Here is a 22,268-nt window from a genome sequence, read left to right as displayed (position 1 = left end):
TGCTCCTCTAGGAGCTTGCTTTAACCAGAGTGAGTTTAGTTGTTTTATAATTTGAGGTTCTGTGTACAATTTTGTTTCAGGAAGAGAAAGGAGAATTTCCCCCTTATCTGTGTTCCCCAATAATTATTAAGAGCTTATTATATGCCAGATAATGTGTTACTACTGTGGTAAAAAATAAAAAACAACAACAAAAAACTCCTGCCTCTGAAAAGCTTCCATGGAAAAGGCATGCATCTGTTACCAATAAAGTAATATGGTCAGTAAATAAAACAGTAAGTTCAGGGAAAGAAAAAGAGTTAAGGGTTCTAGGAGATGATGTGTACACTGATTGTATTAGAATCCCTTTAGGAAATATGTACATTTAAATGGGGTATTTGAGACTTCAGTGATTATTTACAAACATGTAAGCAGTATTAAGAGAAGCCAAAGGGATGCTGAAGCATCCCGGAGCCAGCAGAGCAGTGAGTCTTTACCATTCCTAGACCTGAAGAAGCAAGGGGAAATAATGCTTACCAGAACGTGGAGAACTGTGGTTATAGGAGAAGGGTCCAAACAGGGGTGGTAGCCTTCAGCAGAAGAGCACAAACAGGAGCAACCAGGAGAAGGGAGTCAGGGACGGTTCTAATCCAATGCGGTACCCTGCGTTATTGTTTCCATCTCTTCACTGCCTCCCCATAACAGAATGATACATTCACACCCTTTGCCCTTTGCCCTGGGATTCCGCAGAGCCTACCCCTTGAGGAAGAGCACACTTTTTCATCCCACAGACATGGGGCTTACTCATCTGACTGGCTTCAGGTAGAACATTAGCAGATATGATTCAAGCAAAAGCTTTAAATATTCATATATGTTCTGGCTTGGTCACTTGGCATTCACGTCCTCTGCCCTGAGAAGTCCATGAAACGCAGAGCCATTGCTCCTTTAGCCTAGGTCCCAGAATAAGAAAAAAATGAGTAGATACAAACCTAACTTGAAGCTTGGAGACAGGCTGAGCCCAGGCAAGAGCAGCTGAACCACAGCCAAGCCCCAGCCCCACAGCAAGAAATTAATGTACTGGATTGACCACACAGTTTGTTTGAGTTTTCCCATAGCATCTTACAGCAAAACCTGAACGGACCGTGGCCAACCCAACAATAAACCACTGAAAGCTAGGGCTGCTAAACAGTATTATCATAATAAAAACTTGATACAACCAATCTCATTCACCTCCCCTGCCACACACACTTCCACTGCTGCCTCCTAAACAGCCAAACCCAACCAGAAGTTGAGAGCAAAAAAACCCATGGATGTAGTCCATAAATATGCCCCAGAGGAGCAAAATGAGCACAGTCTTGGAGGATGACCAGCCATTCAAGGCAAGGTAAAGACGAGAAATTCTGAAAGAGATGGGAATACCAGACCACCTGACCTGCCTTTTGAGAAACCTGTATGCAGGTCAGGAAGCAACAGTTAGAACTAGACATGAAACAACAGACTGGTTCCAAATAGGAAAAGGAGTACGTCAAGGCTGTATACTGTCACCCTGCTTATTTAACTTATATGCAGACTACATCATGAGAAACGCTGGGCTGGAAGAAGCACAAGCTGGAATCAAGATTGCCGGGAGAAATATCAATAACCTCAGATATGCAGATGACACCACCCTTATGGCAGAAAGTGAAGAGGAACTCAAAAGCCTCTTGATGAAAGTGAAAGAGGAGAGTGAAAAAGTTGGCTTAAAGCTCAACATTCAGAAAACAAAGATCATGGCATCTGGTCCCATCACTTCATGGGAATTAGCTGGGGAAACAATGCAAACAGTGTCAGACTTTATTTTTCTGGGCTCCAAAATCACTGCAGATGGTGACTGCAGCCATGAAATTAAAAGACGCTTACTCCTTGGAAGGAAAGTTATGACCAACCTAGATTGTATATTCAAAAGCAGAGACATTACTTTGCCAACAAAGGTCCGTCTTGTCAAGGCTATGGTTTTTCCAGTGGTCATGTATGGATGTGAGAGTTGGACTGTGAAGAAAGCTGAGCACCGAAGAATTTATGCTTTTGAACTGTGATGCTGGAGAAGACTCTTGAGAGTCCCTTGGACTGCAAGGAGATACAACCAGTCCATTCTAAAGGAGATCAGCCCTGGGTGTTCTTTGGAAAGAATGATGCTGAAGCTGCAACTCCAGTACTTTGGCCACCTCATGCGAAGAGTTGACTCATTGGAAAAGAGTCTGATGCTGGGAGGGATTGGGGGCAGGAGGAGAGGGGGACAACAGAGGATGAGATGGCTGGATGGCATCACCGACTCGATGGACATGAGTTTGGGTGAACTCTGGGAGTTGGTGATGGACAGGGAGGTCTGGCGTGCAATTCATGGGGTCACAAAGAGTCGGACGTGACTGACCGACTGAACTGAACTGAACTGAACTGAAAGATGAGATTTAAGGCAGAGAGACCAACATAAGGAAAGACACAGAAGCAGGAAGAAACATACCTTTGTGCTGAGAACTCTAAGCAATTAAATATCACCAGAATGTGCAACGTTGATGCAGAGACAAAGGGCAAGGCTGGGGCTATAAAATATTCTATGACCTTCCATAATATACCAAGGATTTCTTGTCATTGGAAGGCTTTCCAAAGGCCCAAAACTTAATCTGTTGTAGTAACTCCACACTTTCTTACACCTCTGTATACACAGCATAACCTTTGAAAGATGCATTATGATACTATAGTAAAAGCAAAGAAAAAGAGCAAATATTAATATTAGTAATTCTGAATGTATGCTCCAGTTCATTCATGAAAGACCAAACTTTCCTGGTATGAGATAAGAGAATCAAAACCCTAGCTACAGACAATGCAGGAGTATATACACACAGTCTCTAATGACACCTAGCTCCCTCAGAACCAGAAAGGGACAGGAGCGCATTCACAGCAGCCTCCATTAGAGTGGGAAGCTCAACAGCTCCACTTATACCCACAACTCTGAGGCATGGGTGAGACACCTCCCCATGGTCTCTTTACAAAATTAGGATTTAGAACCTAAGTCTCACAGTCCTGGGATCCCTTCAGTTACCAAGGAGCCAATCTGGATCACCTAGACATATAGCCACCGTGCTTCTAGCCTTCAATCACTTAACCCTCGGAGAAAAATCACTGAATTTCAGAAGGGACTTTAGACATCTACAAATCACTCACTTAGATTAAGAAAACCACAGTCTACCCTTTATAAAATTACATTCTCAAACCAGTCAATCCTAAAGGAAATCAACCTGAAATATTCATTGGAAGAACTGATGCTGAAGCTGGGCCACCTGATACGAAGAGTCTATTCATTGGAAGACTCTGATGCTGGGAAAGATTGAAGGCAAAAAGGAGAAGGGAGCAGCAAAGGATGAGATGGTTAGATATCATCACTGACTCAATGGACATGAATTTGAGCAAACTCCGGGAGAGAGTGGAGGACAGGGAAGCCTGGCATCCTGCAGTCCATGGGGTCAAAAAGAGTCGGACACGACTGAGCAACTGAACTGAACTAGCAATAAAAGGGAACAAATTACTCATAAATGAAAATATCACAGATAAATCTTACATACTTTAGATGAGGAGGAAAAGAAGCCAAACACAAAGAAATGAACATTCTGTAATTCCACTTATGAAGTTCTCCAACTGGCAAAACTAATCTAAAGTGGAAAATAAAATCAGAACATTAATCGCCAGGGCAGGGAATGACAAAGAAGGAACACAAAAGAAATCCCTGGATAGATAGCAATGTTCTATGAGTTGGGAGGTTACAAGACTTCATTTGTTTGTCAAAATCATGTAGCTAAGATACGCACATTTCAATTCATATAAATTACAACCAAAAAAATGATAAAAATAATAAATGGAATGTGGGGTGGAGTGTGGGTGGAAACAAATGAAATAACAGCAGAAAGCTGGTAAGTGTTGAAACTATCTGACTGGCTCATGAGGTTCATTATTGTATTTTGTTTACTTTCCATACGATTGATGTTTGTTTAGAATTAAAAACTTAATATATGTAAACAAATAAATAAATTGCCTTATACCTGACTTCTGGAAAAGATTAAAGAAAAAAGAAAACCACAATCTAAGAGAGCTATAAAAAATTCTTACTGTTACACACTTAGTGTAGCACAAAAGTGTATAGGACAAGATCAAACTACTGTTTAAATAGTAAAAAATAAAGAACTGTTAATTAACACACACAAGCCTTCCTCACAAGAAGTTTCTACTAAACTTCAGAAAACAAGATCTTTTCTACCGTCTCTTCACCCAGAACACTACGATCATCTATTGTTGCTGTTTACTCACCCATCAAGTCCGACTCTTTGCAACCCCACAGACTGCAGCACGCCAGGCCTCCCTGTCCCTCCCCATCCCCTGGAGTCTGCCCAGGCTCCTGTTTATTGTATCAGTGATGCCCCCTTCATGGATCACCGCCCTGTCATGGCAAGGGGGCTTGCATAACTCAATGAAGCTGTGAGTCATGTCATGCAGGGCCACCCAAGACGTATGAGTCATAGCAGAGTTCTGACAAAACGTGATCCACTGGAGGAGAGAACAGCAAACCACCCCAGTATACTTGTCATGAGACCCTCATGAACTATATAAATGGTCACTTATAAATAAGGTTAGAAAAGTATATTCTCTCCATGTGAAAATAAGAATGTCTTACCATCCAGTAATACAATGTTACAAAATAACCTTATTGTTATTTTTTGGTTTTAATAAAAAGCAACTTTCCAAAGTTCTATCCTTGATACTGTAACACCCCTGGATCAATGATCCTCAAATTCTGAACTACCTGCATTAAAAAAAAATCACCACAGGTACTTATGGAAAATGCAGACTCCAGGGGCTAACTCCAGACCAATCTGAGGAGCTCAGGAACTTGCAGTTTTAACAGTTCCCCACATGGTTTTTATGCCCTAAAGTTTGAGAACCACTTTCACAGACAGCCATCATACTCCCAGTAAGGCACTCCTAGAACCATCCAAATCCTCCCAGAAACGCTGAACCAACGTCCCAAAGCTAGGATCATGATTACCTTGCCGGCCTTCATCGTTGGTAAAGAGCCCCGTGTCGCTGCTGCTACACACACTGCTGGTTTCACTGAAAAAAAGAGTAAAACACAAAAGAACACATCAGGTCCAGTCAACACGAAGCTGTCCATTCATCTGCTGGTTTTCAAGTCGAAAGATCCCAAGTTTTCCTCATTTCATTCTAACTCATCAGAAATACAAATTTCACAGTTAAGTATAGGGGTAAATTCATTTTCCCCCAAACAAAAGAAATGTAAGAAGAGGAGAACTGTAAAACTTTTACTTATATTTTATAGTATTTTCAAAAGATTGCAAGTCACTTTGTTAGTTTACCAAGAGGAAGTTATTTATAGACGCTCACGGAAGTAAATTTCAACCTGCTTTGGTATATTAAACAACACAAATTTATCAACCAATTTTATTTTTAAATATTGTCAACTATCAGTTTCAAATGAAGCCGTGCAACTTAAAAGATAGCCAACATGTTTCAAGTTTTCCCATTTACAAAGCAGCAAACAAAAATCCAGAAAAAAAAATCAGTATGACAAAAATTATATTTTCTAAATTTAATGTCTCTTGATATCAAGTGGATACAACAAAATTCACTTTAAAAATAAGGTTAAAAATGAAAACGTAAAAACAAATTCCATTTGAATTCACCAAAATAAAAACTCTGGCTCCACAGAATGCTGTCCAAGTCAGCTTCATCCTGAGCTACTTCCAACAACTGATTCTGCCTCTTCGGATGCTGCGTTTCTCCCACCTAATCATCAAATTTGATTTATCTGGCGCAAGAAAAATTTCTCTATTCTTTATAATACTAGCCATTTCCTTGATGGGGATGTTTCCTTCCAAGCTAGTCAAGTTCGTTCACGTGCTCTAGAAGACAGAAGAAGCATCCTCACCCTGCTGCATAAAGAACAGGCTTGGCAAAACCCCAGTCTGCATTTCTGGATCCAAACTCTGAAAATATTTTGTATTTTGCAACATTTCCAAATGTCTTGCCAGCACTAAATCCTAAAAATGCCAGTTAAATTATGTAGCAGTGTTTCCTCACTTAAGCTTGTCTCTGGGTAACAGATCCAGGAAATCTGTTGCAGTGAGAGCCAATAAAACATACCTGATTTCTTTAAAGTTTCTTTCATTTTCCTCTGCATTTATAAATGGGAACATTCTCCGGTGTCATTATGAGAAATGTCTCACAAAACTTAGCACCACTGGATTCTGATGGATTTAGATTCTTCAAAGCGCTCTGCAGTTAAATCCAGAAGACATCCTCACAGGGTACTGCATTCTTCCTACTTCTGAGTTTAAGGAATGGTGCCTGCTAAATTTATGGTGCTGTTTTTGTTTTTAGCAAGTTCCTGAGAGCATTAGTGGTATACTCTAAGTCCACTGAGTCTTACTACACATCCTCTCATATCAACTATTTTATTACTACCATCTTACCTCAAAGGTAAACCATATTTTATTTATTTTTTAGCTCCTCTACATGTTAAGGAGGGCTTAAAAAGCACATCAGACCATAAAACAAACATTCACCTACACCACTGTGTTATATGCATTCTTGGTTAGCATATCACTGAGATGTAAGGGTCATCAAACAACAGCCTGTCAACTATTTTTGTGTAGGCTGTGAGCTAAGAATGGTTTTTACAGTTTTAAATCACCAGGTAGAGGGGCAGATCAAAAGGAGACTATTTCGTGACATACAGACATGACACAAAATTCAAATTTCGGTGTCCATAAATAAAGTTTTATTGGAACAAAAAGTTCCTATACAGTTTTGCTCATTCGTTGACTATTATAGATTTTGGCTTCTTTCACACTACAACTGCAGAGTTGAGGAGTTGCAACAGAGAACATATATTACCCACGAAGCCCCCAAATACTTGCTAGCTGGCTTTTTACCAAGGAAATTTGCTGTTTCCTGCTCTATGGGTGTTTCAAGTTCTACCCTGCAATGTCTATGGGCTCCTCTATTTGAATATTTCCAATTAAGAAATTAAAACTAAGGCCTTATTACAAAGTCTGTGGATTCTGCCCCCATTTATCTCCGGCCACCTGTAAGCACTACAAGATACCATGTTTCTTTCATCCTTTTTTGCATGGATTCCATTATCTCCTCAGACTCTAAATAAAGGGAGTGATCTGCTGGATCCAGGAAGGTATGGGTAACCTAAAACCTTCCTGTCTTGTATATTTTCTATTTCTGTCAACAGTATTTAAAGAGACTCACTGTTCTTGAAAGAGCTTGCACTAAACTTGTCTGTAAGTTTTCTATATATAGTTAATTAGAGTAACGGCAATGATGTCATAGAAATACCACCAGGATTTTAAGACTGTGTTCTAGGGAGATATGTATTTTCTTCATTAAGAAAATGTGTGCCTTACAGAACACTTATCACATAAAAGTATCATCATTCCACCAATATCTGGAAATGATTATTTCATCTGATAGCATCTGCTAATTCTATCTGTGTCTCCAGAAGAACTTGCATTGTGAAAATCTAACCACATGTAAAAAAAAAACTGTTTGCATAATTTACTGAGGACAAAGAAGGGAACTTCATGGCATTATCTGCACATAAACACTATGATACAGCATATAAAAATGTAGGGCTAGCTATGAAATAGAAGCAAATTTTTCCTTTTCCAATTTATAGGCCAAAGTCCGGTGGCCTTCATTCACTTCTGAATCAGAGATTACCATTAAAAAAAAAAATCAGATTAGTAGGATTTTAATAATGATTCAGTCAACTGTAAAATGTTAATTCAGCTAATTAAACAGAATGTTTAATATTCTGTTAAAAATAAGCACTTATCTTCCAATAAAAACAACTGTCTTTTAGTACCTTTATAGATCACAAGGTCAAAAAGTTCAAAGGTGGTAGACTACTACATATTTTTCCTATTACAAAACCGTGAAAAGAGTTTATACCTTTTTTTGCTATGGGCAATTTTACTAGGCAAGGAAAATAGCTCTGTTCCTCATTTTTATAAGAAAAAGAAAATGAGATACTACCTCTGTTATCCACTTCACTATAGTTCTCTGAAGCTTAGTCAGGAAGACAGAAACTCAGCCTTGATTAATCATCAGAAAAAGTAACAAGATAAAGCCCACAAAGATGCCAGGCAGTAAAAACCTTGTCTTTTCCTAAAATGACAGCAACTCCTAGAGGCACCACGCCTCCTGCCTTTGCCTTGGGAGCTGTTCTGTACTCCTTGTCTCACATGATTCTAATCTATAAAGAGTTTGCATATCAAAGTTTTCATTGAATATTTTGAAAATATTTTGGGGCAGAAATGTATCAATCCTACAATACCTTATTCAAAAATATTCTATTGTAAATTGGGGCAATAAAAAGTCTCTAACAGAAGAAAGAGGAGGAAGGATTTCCCCCACTATTTCCCCTAAACTGTCACTCATTCACTTAGTAAGCATTTATTAAGTTTTACTTTATACCAGGCCCTGCTATAACCAGCACTAACACTAACAAGGAAGCAGGCCAACCACAATTTAAATCCATGTATTTTATTGAGAAAAAAAAAAAACTTAGCCTAGTCTATGGAAGAAGAGTGTGAAAACACAGAAAGAAGAGTGCTTTCCAGTGAAGAAAATTCTCCAGTGAGGGTGGTGCAAGCTGAGAGTTTAACCTTATAATACTGGGAAAATCACCTCATATTAGAAGCCAGAAAGTATCTCAAAAATATTCATATGAGTAAAAATAGTAGTAATACCTCATACTTCTCTGGTTTTCACTGAAAAAAAAAAAAAATCCACAATTCAGCAGCATAGCCACTATTTAAAATAAGACCAAAAAAAAAAAAATTAAAGCCTAGATTTTTGGACGACCAATTAATTGTATTAATATTACCTACTTTTTATAAAATTGTTAGAAGAACAACTGAACCATATCCAACTGAAGTAACATAAATGTAAAGAAAGTCAACCTAACCAGCAGTTCCAAAGGCTTTCCTCTCTCAACATTTTATTATGAAGACGTCCAAGCAAACAAAAAAAACTGAAAGCAGTTACCACTCACACTCTATCATCTAGATATTGCAATTAACATTTTGGTTTTTTTGTCTTGTCACACATCTGTCCGCCTATCCTTACCCAATAATCTTGGTAATTCAAGGCACTCTGGGTAAACCAGATGACTGGGCATGCCATCCATTTTCAGAGGGTAGATTATTACAGGAATCCAGCCTAATAAAATACTATTGATATTTCTCATCCACTTAAATTGTTAATTCCAGGGTAGAGTTAGCTAAACATTGTAAATTTTGGTACAAGTTTTTAAATGCTTTCATCTGAACTGCTCTTCTTTCCAAGTTCTGAAAATGAATTGCCTGTCCTTTTCAGGAACAATTTTTAAAAGTATGGTTTTCAAATTAGGAAAAACTCTCCATTTTTAAATCACAGTATTTTTATTCTATAGAAGAAATCAACGTTTTGGTCTTACTGAGTTTTCTACTATGAAAGTCATGCTTGTTGGTAAAAGCAGCGTCAATGAAGTAAAAACTCCATCTCAGTACCAGAAACACTGAGAGCAGTGGTTCTCACCTGGAGGTAATTTTGTCCCCCTTCTCCTATCTTCCCGCCCCACCCCAGCCCTTGGGATCACTGGACAATATCTGGGAAAAGCTTTTTTGTCAGGACTTGGAGGCAGGTAGAAGGAGCTGGTATTCTACTGGCATTTAGCAAGCAGAGGCCAGGATGCCACTAACATCCTACAACGCACAAGACAGCCCTCACAACAGAGGGTCATCTGGCTTAGGACTGTCGGCAGCATCAGAGGTGAGAACCCACATCTAGAGAGATGAATAAAGTGGAGGGATGAAGGGGATGGGACATCACAGTTTAGGAGGGAAACCACTTTGGAGGAGGGGCAGAGGTCAACATCTTATAGAAGAAACAATGTCATTCTGTTGCCAGGACTGGGTGAGGGCCTCAGTCTGAGGTCTAGCAGATCCCACAATGAGCAGGTAGCTGGACCTTCAGGCTAACTGGTCTGAAGAAATGAACTCCTCACAAGTTGTACAGGTCACCTTCCCAGCTTAGCCCAGACAGAAAGAATATCCTACAGCCATGGACAAGAAAGATCCAGGCTGGGAAAGAAGGAAATACCTCGCTTACCTCAATGTCCCCAACGCCTAATACAGCACCTGGCACACAACAGGCACTCAGTAAATGTTGCGCAAATGAAATGAACTCATTCAAATCAGCTCTGTTGCCTCTCCTTGTATGGCTTTTGTGTCATGTCACTGCACCTCTCTAATCCTATTTCCATGCACGTTAAAATGTGGATGGACTGTTCTGAGGGTGTGCTACGAGGATGTATCACGTACGTTATCATGTATGGAGTCTAGGATGTATCTGTGGAGTCTAGAGCTATTATACAAAGGCAAAGGATGAAAGACTCAAAGGCTACTTCTAGGGTGATAATTTTTGTATGTTTCCCAATAATATTATTTTAGAGGCTAATAGTAGTAGTAATTTCCTCACTGGTATTCTTATTAAAATAGTCATCTAAATTCAATGGGACTCTCAATTATACCTCAATCTAAAAATTCTGTAGGACTCAAATCTATTTTCACTTTGAATGGAAAATTAATATGTGACCTATGAAACCTAGCATTTTCCCCACACTGGGTTTCACCCAAGAGAGGGAGACACTGCTCTCAGCAGATATTAGACAAGTATCCCAAGAAGAGGTTTGGCACTTGAATTATTAGGAAAACTATTAATACAGAAAGCTACTATTCTGTATGACTCAGGGAACTCAAACTGGGGCTCTGTAACAACCTAGAGGGGTGGGCTGGGGAGGGACATAGAAGGGAGGTTCAAGAGGGAGGGGACATAGATACCTATGGCTGATTCATGTTGATGTTTGGCAGAAACCAACACAATATAGTAAAGCGATTATCCTTCAACTAAAAATAAACAAATCTAATTATAAAAAAGGTTACTATTACTTATTAATACCAATAACATCATTTACTGTGTTCTACTATAGAACCAACAAAGTACTAAGTGCTTTATATTCATTATTTCATTTCTTTTACCCTAAAAGTCTATGGGATAACTATGTCAACCTCATAGTACAGATGAAGGAATGTGGCTTGGAAAGATTGAGCAACTCATCCCACACTGCACAACAAGCATTAGAACCAGGCTAGTGTATCTCCACTCCAGTACTCTTGCCTGGCAAATCCCATGGACGGAGGAGCCTGGTAGGCTGCAGTCCATGGGGTTGCTAGGATTCGGACACCACTGAGCGACTTCACCTTCACTTTTCACTTTCATGCATTGGAGAAGGAAATGGCAACCCACTCCAGTGTTCTTGCCTGGAGAATCCCAGGGACGGGGGAACCTCGTGGGGTGCTGTCTCTGGGGTTGCACAGAGTCGGACACGACTGAAGCAACTTAGCAGTAGCAGTGTATCTCCACAGCCCACTCACTGAATGGCCACTAAAACACAGGTGATGTAGAGTCATCTCATTTACTAAAAGTCAATTCAGGTTTATTCAGAACGTAATTATGAATTTCAGCACTTCTCATTTTCATTTACCTGAAAATGCAAACAGACTGACTGAACTAGGGAAAGAGTTTACTCTTTGCTTTTTGCTACTTAGAACATTCAGATACAGCTGAAATTCTACCTATCTTTTGATGACTACAGCTTATAAGCTAAAAATGCATCATACATGCTGAATAGCATGAAAATGAATTACAAACTCAATTCAGAAAAGATCCTCTCTCCCTTTTGCTACATCTTAAAATTTAAAACATAAACAACCATTTTCAGTATACTGAAAATATAACAATGTATTCTCAGGAATCTACATCTTGCTTGCCTTTATAGTTCCTGAATGTCCTTTCTTTGAAATCAAAGTAAAAACATTCTCTTAGTAAGTTCTGGGGAAATAATTACTCTGAGAATATTATTCCTGAATTTAGCTTCATGCTAAGTAACGAAAATTTTCAGAAGACCAGTAGCCACCTGTGGTAACCAGACTCCCGCATGACTCCCGATGATGCCAGCCTTCTGGTATTTCACACCCTGGTTGGCCTGTGTAACCAACAGCACAGGCAAAACTCATGTCTGAGATTTGGGTACTTAAGGGAGAGCCTGCTCTCTCCCTCTCTCCTGCTCTCTCTCTCTCCTCCTTCTCTGTCAGACCATCTGCTCTATGGGAGGCCAACGACCATTTCTCAAGGATGCTAACAGCCCTGTAAGAGGGGCCCAAGAAAAGGAATTGAGACTCTCAATCCAGCAGACTATTAGGAAATGAGATCTACCAACAGCCCTGTGAGTGAGCATGGAAGTGGATTCCTCAGCCCCAGCTGACCCTTGAGACGACGAGAGCCCTTACCAACAGTGAAACTGCAGAAGAGACTCTGAACCAGAATCACACAGCTAAGCTGCTCCTAGATTCCTGACTTCAGAAACTGCACTTGAAGCTGATGTTTTATAAAGCTACTAAGTTCTAGGGCAACTTTTTCTGTAGCAATAAACACAGCATCTTTATGAATTCTCCTTGCTTTCTAGCCCTAATGAGAAGCTTCTAACTTCGAGAAGTCAAATCTCTGAATTCCCACAACTAAGAGCTTGTTCTCTGACCTGTGCTATTTAGTCACTCAGTTGTGACCCCATGGACTGTAGCCCTCCAGGTTCCTCTGTCCACGGGGATTCTCCAGGCAAGACCACTGGAGTGGATTGACATGCCCTCCTCCACGGGATCTTCCCAACCCAGGGATCAAACCCAGGTCTCCTGACCTGCAGACAGATTCTTTACCGTCTGACCCACCAGGGAAGCCTCTGACCTGAGAGCTTACTAATTCTATCATATTCCTGACCACAGAAAACTGTAAATTTAGACCTGAATAAGAGTTCTTTATACCTGTCACCATTACAGTAAGGAGGTACAGAATTAGTGCTATCAGTTATACTCAAAAGTTGTATCAGCAACTTTACCACCTCGGTTTCTCACCCATTTAAATTATTAACCAAGTAGCTTAAGTAAGATGTATCTTTTACAACTAACTTTAAAAGAAATAAGCAGGATGGAGTTAATGGCTTACAGTATCATGCTAAAAAATAAGGGGCTTCATTTTAATTTTTATTAAATAATAAAAAATACATTTAAAAAATTTTTTAATTGTCTTAGAATTTACAAAAACAGAAAGGTCACCCCTAGACCTATCACCTGAAACACCTTCCCTGGATTTCTCTCCCTTGAAGTGGTGTATTTGTAATCATATGTAATCAGAGTTCTGATTATGGAAGCACTCATGACTGAAGGACGGGTTTTTCAGAGAAGTATCTCCCACCAACTGCAAAATTATTCCCACAGTTAGTTATGAGAATGTGTAATGAAGGAGGTTATTTTTTCAGTTTCTTCAGATGGCACCAAGAAAGAAGGCAGCAACCTCTCCAGTTTCACAGGTCAATTAACATGGCCACTGCAATCAGGTATACTTCGTGGAGATAATGATTTCTGTCAGGATTTTGCTACTGAGCTATGGCAGTGACTTAGAGAAGTCCACCCCCTCCTTTTAAGGCTTAGTTAACAGATTCATCCTCAGCGAGACGAGATGCCTTTTCAGAGTAAGTTTTTAAAGAGCATGTATTTTGAGACTTGGAATACCTGAGAATGTCTTTCTGGTGTCTTCCCACTATCTTAGCTATACATAAAATTCAGGGTAGGGAGGGGAGAGGAGGAGGGGAGCAACCTTTCCCCCTCAAAATTCTACAGGCAAGTCTATTAGCCCCTGGCGTAGAGTACTCTAGGGATGGACACCAACCTTATTTTCATCCCTTTGAAGATTTTCTTTGCAACTGTTCCACTCCCACCACCAAAGCAAAATGCAAAAATGTTGCTAGGATATGACTAGAGGTCTCTTTTCATTAGCTTTCCCTTTTAATCTATACGCTTAATTGTTCAACCCAGGAACATGTTCTCTCTTCAGTTAGATTTTTTAAATCATTCTTCTATCCCAATGGTTTGGTTTCTTCCTTGGGAGTAATCACATACCTGCAGACTAGGCCTCCATTCCTATGCTCCAGATCTATCACCTTCTCTCTCATTTTTATCTCCTCTGTGCATTTTGGGAGGGCTTCCAAAGTTTTCCACATCATCAACTCAATTTTCTGCAGAATGAATTGTCCTTCATTGTAACATTACATTTCAAATCTCCCTACACTCTTTCCTCCCACACTTCTGGGTTGTCAAACAGCTATCTTTCTGTCCTTATGACTTTCTGCTCCTGTTTCAAAGTGATTAGACTTCCTTGCATCCTTATGAAGATTTTCTAAAATGTTCTTCCGGTTTTCACTAGCTGTCATTTTCAAAGATGTGTTCTTCCTCTGAACACTCAGGAGGGTGTGCCCTTCTTTTTATTCTGCAGAACCTGCTCAAAAGCCCCTTGCTGAGAATTAGTTTACCTACATTTTGGTATCTGCCAACAGAAGGGGTAGCTAAATTACTCCTGGTCCCATTCTCTACTCCCTTGGATACCGGTAACACACTCTTTTCACATCTACAACAAGCCAGGAAGATAGAGCCCCTGGCCTAATTCACCCATAGATTTTTATCTCATACAGCTACGCGGGAGATTGAGATGGGATCTTCTTCTGATCCTCACTGCCTGATTCTGACCCCATTCCAGGAGTCTGCAATAAATGAAGGTATATAAATACTACAGTCTCCAGAACGCACTGCTACTACGAGTGCTTTTTCCTTCTCTGTCTACGCCAACAGTAAACTACTCTTGGAGACTCTTATTTCCCAGGACTCAATATGCTATGACTGCCTCCTACTCCCAAACATATATACACACAGAAAACACTACAATTCCCTATCCGAGTACATTCTGGGAGTTACAACCTCCAGACAGAAAATCAAGAATACTGACTGGGAAGTTAATGGTGCAACAACACTCGAGCTAAAACTACAGCTGCCCAACTTCCTGGCTGAACTGAACCCTGCCTTTCTGAACCAAGGGCAGACTATAGGGAGAGAATGCAGGGCCTCACTACCGACAGTCAGGGCGGGCTCAGCATGGCTGCGGGCTTCCCACTGCACTCTCCAGAGCAGGTCTATCAGCCTTGCAGTTTGACAAAATCTTGGCAATAAGTCAGCTTTAAGTCCTGGTCTCTGGCAATGTGACTTTGCAATGTTTCTCATCTTCGTAAATATTTTAGGGGGTGGCTGAGGTTACTTATCAGATGCTTTTTAAGATGTGAAGTTATAATGATGTGAAGGAGACTGTGACAAAACAATTACAGAATCTCAGTGTTACAAGGGACCTTACAGATCATTCAGTTCAGCCTCTCCAACTCTACAATTCAGTAAGAGGTCATCAAGCCCAGGCTTGAAGTGATCTACCTGGTAAAACAACTCAATTTTTATGGAGATTTAATTTTCAGAATGCTGTATTTTATACTGAGGCAACACTTCACACTCTGCACTTTGTATCTATGGATTCTAGTTCCTTCCTCTAGAGTCACAGAATAATCAAAACATTTAAGAGACAGATCTTCAAATACAATAATGTAACATTAAATCCACCTCCCAAGTTGTTTTTTTTCCAATTATTCCTTAGCATATAGCAGCAGAGCTTTGAATAAATCTATATAAGCACACTGTGCCAGCTATGCAATACCCTCAAATGTGACGGTATAACCGCAACAATGGTAAATACCCTCTTGGTCAGCATCCCTATTTACAGAATGGAAAACAGAACATCCTCAACCTACCACATACAGTTTTTTCCACAGCTCCAGTAAACCCCTGATTAATGACCTCCACTTGCAAAGGAGGCTACTTACCTTAACCATGAAATAATGAATGCTATTGATCCAACAAGCTACTGCTATAGAGTGTTATTGATCACCCATCTTTGGTTAAAATGGTCCTCATTTAGCAATTTCACTGTTGCAAACACCTGGAGCAAAGCATGCTCATAATTAAAAAGAGTTTGGGAGAGTTAAAGTGAGAGGTGATGGACAGAGATCTCAGCTTTCCACCACTTATTCTTGCTTCTGAGCTATTATTTGTGTCAGAAGGGATATTGATTTTCTATAAAAATAAGAAAACAAGAGGCACCAAGGGGCCGCAGAAGGTCAGCTTGGGCTAGAGAAGGAGGGGGGAGGTTTAGCACTCTATCTCTGTCATTTGGCTTCCAAGAGAAGAGAATATTTTCTTTCCTGTGAGATTGGCTTCTAATACATCACCTTAGGAAGGCTCCTGACTGCAACTTCAGGCCACCACCAAACCAATTCACTTACGAAAGACAAGAAGCTAAATTATATTCAAGGGGAACAAATGAATGATGTTAGTGAAGAATAAAGCAAAATTGGACTATGACTCACCTAATTAATAGTCACTGTACAGACAATTTGAATAAAGATCAGTAGAAAGTAATTTTACAAAAGAGTTGATCTATTCTAGAATGGAACACACATGGATAGAAAAATATTAAAATAATAATTGAGCTTTTTACATCATAACCACTTTCAGTCCCTCAGAACTCTTGAGGGATTGGTTGGTACAGAATTGAAGGAAGAACAGAAACAGAAAAGCAAAAAGAATTATAGGTTAAATTTAAAACTACTCTATGTTTGTAAGCAGAATAAATTTTAAGGAAAGTAGAAATAAAGTTCTCTGATTGAGACATAGATTTTCAAACTGAAAACATCTAATATATGCTTTTTAAAAGAACTATTTACTAAGCAAAGTACAGCTTAATGATCAACTTCATCCTAATAATTTTACAAACTGGATCATATATTCTGCCAACCCTCAAAAACACTAATATCAAGTTCTACACTTTGATCTGTATGCAAAGTGGCACATCCAAGCAGATTTATGAAAGAGTAATAACCAAGAGAATTCTTAAGAGGATTTCTTTTAACGCAGAAAAAAGGTTGAAAAATTTTGACAGAATCAACTCATCAAGACAGTATAACATCTAAATCATGAACTACTGCCTACTTAAAACATATGCTAATGTTAGTCCTGTTTATAGGGTATATTTAATAATCTAAGGTAGAGATTTTGGTTCCAATTTACTATTGACAGGCAAAACATAACGTGCAGTCAAGGAATAACTAAGAATCACCATGAGACTTTCCTGGTGGTTCAGTAGTTAAGACTCTGCACTTTTACTGCAGGGGACACAGGATCCTGTTCAAGGAACTAAGATCCCACATGTCACACGGCATTGCCCCCCCCCCAAAAAAAGAATCACCCTCCTTCCTCATAGAGTATATTTAGGGGGAAAAAATACAAAGCACATGTGCTTGTAACTAAGATGAATCAGCATCAGTCGAGGTGAGCTGAAGACTCCTAAATACACTCTGAAGAATTTTTCTCATTCTATGTCTGCTACTTCTCCACCCAATATTCCCTTAGCTACAAGGATTTTGGTGTCCACCAAAAAACTCTTGTTCTTTGAAAGAACTCTGAAGTTATGGGCCAGGAAGACAGCCCCAATGTGGGAACAGGTCTCCTCAATTTGAAAAGAGAAGAATTTCCTAAGAACCGCTGCCTACTTCAATTTATCCAAGCTTTCATATAACTAGATATGTATTATCACAATCTGACTATAATGTATGACAGATGTATCTGGGGTAAGAAGGACCTGGAAAGATTCAAGTGCCTCACTGCTAAGTTACAGGCTCTGTATCTGCAACCATACTTGGGCTGTGATCTTAGAGAAGACAGAGTTAACAGTCACACACACATACAATTAAGTCACAGTTTAACAAGAAATTCTGGGGAAGAAATACATATACCCAAAAATATCATTCCAAAAAGCAGTTGTTTTTTTTTAAATTGTCATTCTTAATAGGAAGATGATTATTATTTGGTATGTAAGCTTGATATTGAAACAAACTTGAACACCTCAATTGAGGGTTTCACCATTATGAAAGGATACAAGTTAAGCATTTCTTGTCTGATTAAATATAGCATGATGAGAGGAAAAACAAAAGGGTTTATAATCCAAAATCATACATTTAAATTGGGTTAAAAGGCCCTAGAATATACAGCAGAGGAAAATCAGGAAAGCCAAATTATAAGCCTGCCAAGTCTGACCCTCTGCAACCCCAAGGACTATAGCCTACCAGGTTCCTCTGTCCATGGGATTTTCTAGCAAGAGTACTGGAGCAGGTTGCCATTCCCTTCTTCAGGGGATCCTCCCGACCCAGGGATCAAACCCGTGTCTCCTGCATCTCCTGCAGTGGCAGGGGTGTTCTTTACCACTGAGCCACCTGGGAAGTCCCACCTAGTTGCACAGCCTGGCAAACATAAAGTTAGTAAGAAAAAATTTTAAAGCTAGATTAAAAACCACCCATGAAAGGTACAGGCATACAGACCTGAACAGCTTTTCCTATTCCTGACAAAGTCTCACCTTGAAGTTCCTAAGATTTACGCTTTTGTTTTTCAGACAAATCTCAGAAGAAGCAAAACCCTAAGAAAGATCATCTGTTCTATTAGTTGTAAAAGTTAAGCTGAGACAGAAAAGTGCCATGGGAAAAGCAAGCTCAAAGAGCAATCAAACGCAGTGGTTACCTATGAGCTATGGAACTAGGTTTGATTCCCAGTTTTGCTACTAGATGACCTTGGGCAAATTATCTCCACACCCATAAGCTATATTTCCTCGTCTATAAAATACAAACAGTGGCCCCTACCAGAGAGGGGAGTTGTGAACATTCAAAAAGAATATACGTTCTGCACAATAGTACAGGGCCTGGCACACAGTTAGTGCTTAATAAATGCTAACACTGTTAAGGGATTCCCTCATAGCTCAGTTGGTAAAGAATCTGCCTGCAATGCAGGAGACCCGGGTTCGATTCCTGGGTTGGGAAGATCCTCTGGAGAAGGAAATGGCAACCCACTCCAGTATTCTCGCCTGGAGAATCCCATGGACAGAGCAGCCTGGCGGACTACAGTCCATGGGATCACAAGAGTAGGACACAACTTAGCAACTAAACCACAATAATAACAATAATACAGTGGTCCTCAGCTGGGAGTACTCAACCCTACGAGGGAGCACCCATGAAGGCATTTGTTTTGATACTATGAAGGGTGGTGGGAACTGTGTAGGATGCCAAACATGGGACACCCCTCTTCACAAAGAGCTGCCTCACCCAAAACACCAACAGCATCAGCATGGAGAAACAGACACCACACATTAATATTCATAACAATATTAAAGCATCAAGCTGGGGAGTATTGATGTTTCTAGGACTATCTATTTGAGATGTAAAAAATTTTAAAGTCACCCAAAACTACACTGACATTTTAAGCATGCACCCATCAGAAACAAATTTTGCTGGCTCAATGACATCTGGTGTAAGACTAATGGGATTCAGTACTGTTATTTTCAAAGTCTACCATGTATTCTGACAACTTGAATGTCAGCCAATAAAATAAACTCAATACAGTTAAACTGAAAGAAGTAGAAAACACAAATAGAGCCCAGAAATATTACTATCTCAAGCCAGGATTCTTAATGGGTAAAGGCAGCTTACCAAGAACATTTACAAATTCCATATGCCTGGCACCAGCATTTTCTCTCCCACGCACGCATGTGCACACACACACACACACACACACACACACACACACGCACACAAATCTCTGCTGAGGCCCTGGTTCTAAAGAATAGTTATGTATGTATGAACTGTGTGGCATAAAGAGCAGCAAAATGTTTTTAAAATAAAACTCTCGGTTATGCATTTGAGGTACACATTTTAAATGACTTTCAGAAAACAAATGTGTTGCTATAAATATAGCCTTCTTGATATAGGGTGACAGGATCATTAAGCCAGAGATAAACACAACCTGACTGGTTAAAAGAAAGCTACAAAGTCAGTGTATCAGAGGCTGGTTTGAAAGAAAGTTGAAATCATCAAGACTGTGGATTTGTGCTTAATTTGTAAAATTAACCAGGAAAATCTTTTGACTTAGTAAGATCAAAATAGAATAGAATGGGAGTAGAATGGAAATAGAATGGGACATCTCACCATTCTGACATGTTCTCATCAGAGCCCTGTTTTTGTTCATCTGCTTCACACTCCATCCTTTCTTTCCTTCCCGTTTTGCTTAGGAAAGTCCTGTTTTCTGCTGATTCACACAACCCGTGACCTGATGAGGTCCAGGGAGTATTCTCCTTCCAGCGGGACAGACGCTGCTTCTTGGCCGACTTGAACCTGCAGCCTCTCTCGTAGCTCCAATCTGACACCTTGAGCTTCTGCTGAAGGCTGGCGGCCACCTCTGACGTCACTCGCTTCACCTTACGCCGGCGCCTGAGCGGTCGACAGGGTGCATTTTCAGTAAAGGAGTCAGATTCATGCCAAGAATGCTGCTTACTCTTAACAATGGCGTTGAGAGCTGGGTGCCGTTTGACTACCATTGTGTCATCAGAGTCACTGAAATTGGTGACCGGGGCCACTTCTCGACAGTCCTTGAGAGCCTCATCCAGACTGGACTCAGAGGCCTCACTGTAGCAGCAGGCATGCTCTGCCAGGTGAGTGAAGTCTGAACGGCGCTTCCGGCCTCTCCGTTTGCGAAGCTGCCGCCTCTGCTGCCGCGGGCTCAGGGCCATCTCCTCCCAGAGCTCACCAAGCTTATTCTGCTCAGATGTCTGCTCCAAGGCTGAGGCTAAGTCATGAACCAGCTCATCCATGAGGCCACATCCACCTAAAGGAGGTTCAGAAGAAAAGAAAACAAGAGAAAGACTGAATAGGATCTGTTGCTTTAGGATAATTTTTTAAATAGATCGTGGCACTGCAGAGTCCACTCCATCTACAGAAAATTCACCTGCGTTCACCTGGCTACACTTAAGATTCTATTCCTATCATCCATGCACTGTTAAGTCACTAAAAATAGGTGTCTGGCCCTTGTCAAATGCCTATAGCCATCATGTTCTTGAGCACAAAAACTCAAAATACTCACCAGATGACAAATGGGTTATTAGTAAAAATAAGCACACTCAGGGGAGTTATCGCTCCCTTTTCCCAATTAAACTTGCTCAACAAAATTACCTGATGATGAGATCTAAAAGGTTTAGAGAATGTCTCTTTAGACAGGAGCAGAAAAACACTCAACTTCAAAACCATAGATGAAAAAGACTGTTCTACAGTCTTGGGTCACTAAGAAGAAGTGTTCTGGCAGGAACAGAAAAACAACCTAGCGACGCCCTTACAGAGGGCTGCCTGCAGCTCTGGTGATCCGGGAATTTGTAGTGACGCAGGTTTGTGCTGTGCCCGGGAAAAAAAAGGACAGTTTGCACCCACTCTGGTTCCAGCTACCACCCAGAGGCTATGAAGCAAAGAGCTTTAAAGAGTACGTCATAAACTTGTGAATAATTAGCAACTTTTAAGTTCTTCTTCACTCTCCTTCAGAAAATAAAGTGAGCATCCAAATTCTGTGCTTCGGTGCCAGACAATCACACAGAAACAGGATATAACTGAGGCTGAAATGACAATATGTGGAGTCTCTAAGATTTCTAGGTAACAGCTTTCCAAAATTTCCTATTTTTCAACTCATTATTGTCAAACCATCATACTTCAGGGATCACTTCAGAGGCAAACCTTCCAGAGGCAGAGAGCAGGAGGAACAATTTTCAAAATGCCTTTTTTAAAAGGGAAATGTGTAATATACTTTGTACACCTAATTAAATACATGTTAAACTAGCACTTTTTCCCTAGCTCTTAAGTTCAACCTATTTCAAGACCATAATTAGAGCTTAAAACTCTATGGTGCCACTCTCAGACCATATTTCCGTTCACCCAGTTTATATTTTGCAAAGGACTTTCTAAAAACCTATTTTCATGCGATCTCCATGCCAACCAACTCAAAGTCAGGAGGAGCAATAGTTGACACCTTGTTCCAAAACTACCAACCAAACAAAACTTCTCAAAGTGTCAAAAGCCACACTCACTTAAGCAATAAGCTATTTAAAATGCCATGACTGGGGTTTGGGGAGACAACTGTCCCTAGAAACCAAATAGGTGAATCTAAATCTACTTCCCTCATCTCTATGCTTAACTACTGCTTTAAAAACTCGGGCAAAACTGTACAAACTTTAACACGGAACAACTAGAAGCTGAATGCCTTGCCTGTGCAGTTGAATGCAAGCCTTTCAAAGACTGCAAAAATTGGAACAGCAGGTGACAGAAGAACCCTGGAACTCCTACCCTC

At 40.1% G+C, this 22,268-nt stretch overlaps 1 protein-coding gene across 3 annotated transcripts in view; it reads right to left on the bottom strand.

The window, feature by feature from the left end:
* The window catches only part of GPATCH2L (G patch domain containing 2-like), a 60,833-nt gene extending 38,606 nt beyond the window's left edge, over positions 1-22,227 (bottom strand). For 2 of the 3 annotated variants that reach the window (XR_825637.1, XM_010844370.1), the window contains exons 1-2: positions 20,090-22,227; positions 5,051-5,115 (exon numbers count right to left, since the gene is read on the bottom strand). Coding sequence is in view for 2 of the 3 variants with exons in the window: in XM_010844370.1 (XP_010842672.1) it covers positions 5,051-5,115; positions 20,090-20,751 (727 nt within the window). In the remaining variant the exon portion in view is untranslated. The remainder of the gene's footprint in view (positions 1-5,050; positions 5,116-20,089) is intronic. The other variant, XM_010844372.1, reaches the window with a different exon arrangement.
* Between the last annotated feature and the right edge of the window lie 41 nt (positions 22,228-22,268).

The sequence above is a fragment of the Bison bison genome, unplaced genomic scaffold (assembly GCF_000754665.1).
Source record: "Bison bison bison isolate TAMUID 2011002044 unplaced genomic scaffold, Bison_UMD1.0 scf7180017864201, whole genome shotgun sequence".
In the NCBI taxonomy this organism is placed as follows: domain Eukaryota; kingdom Metazoa; phylum Chordata; class Mammalia; order Artiodactyla; family Bovidae; genus Bison; species Bison bison.
Note: the sequence above shows the minus strand (reverse complement) of the source record. Positions and strands in the feature narration are given on the sequence as shown.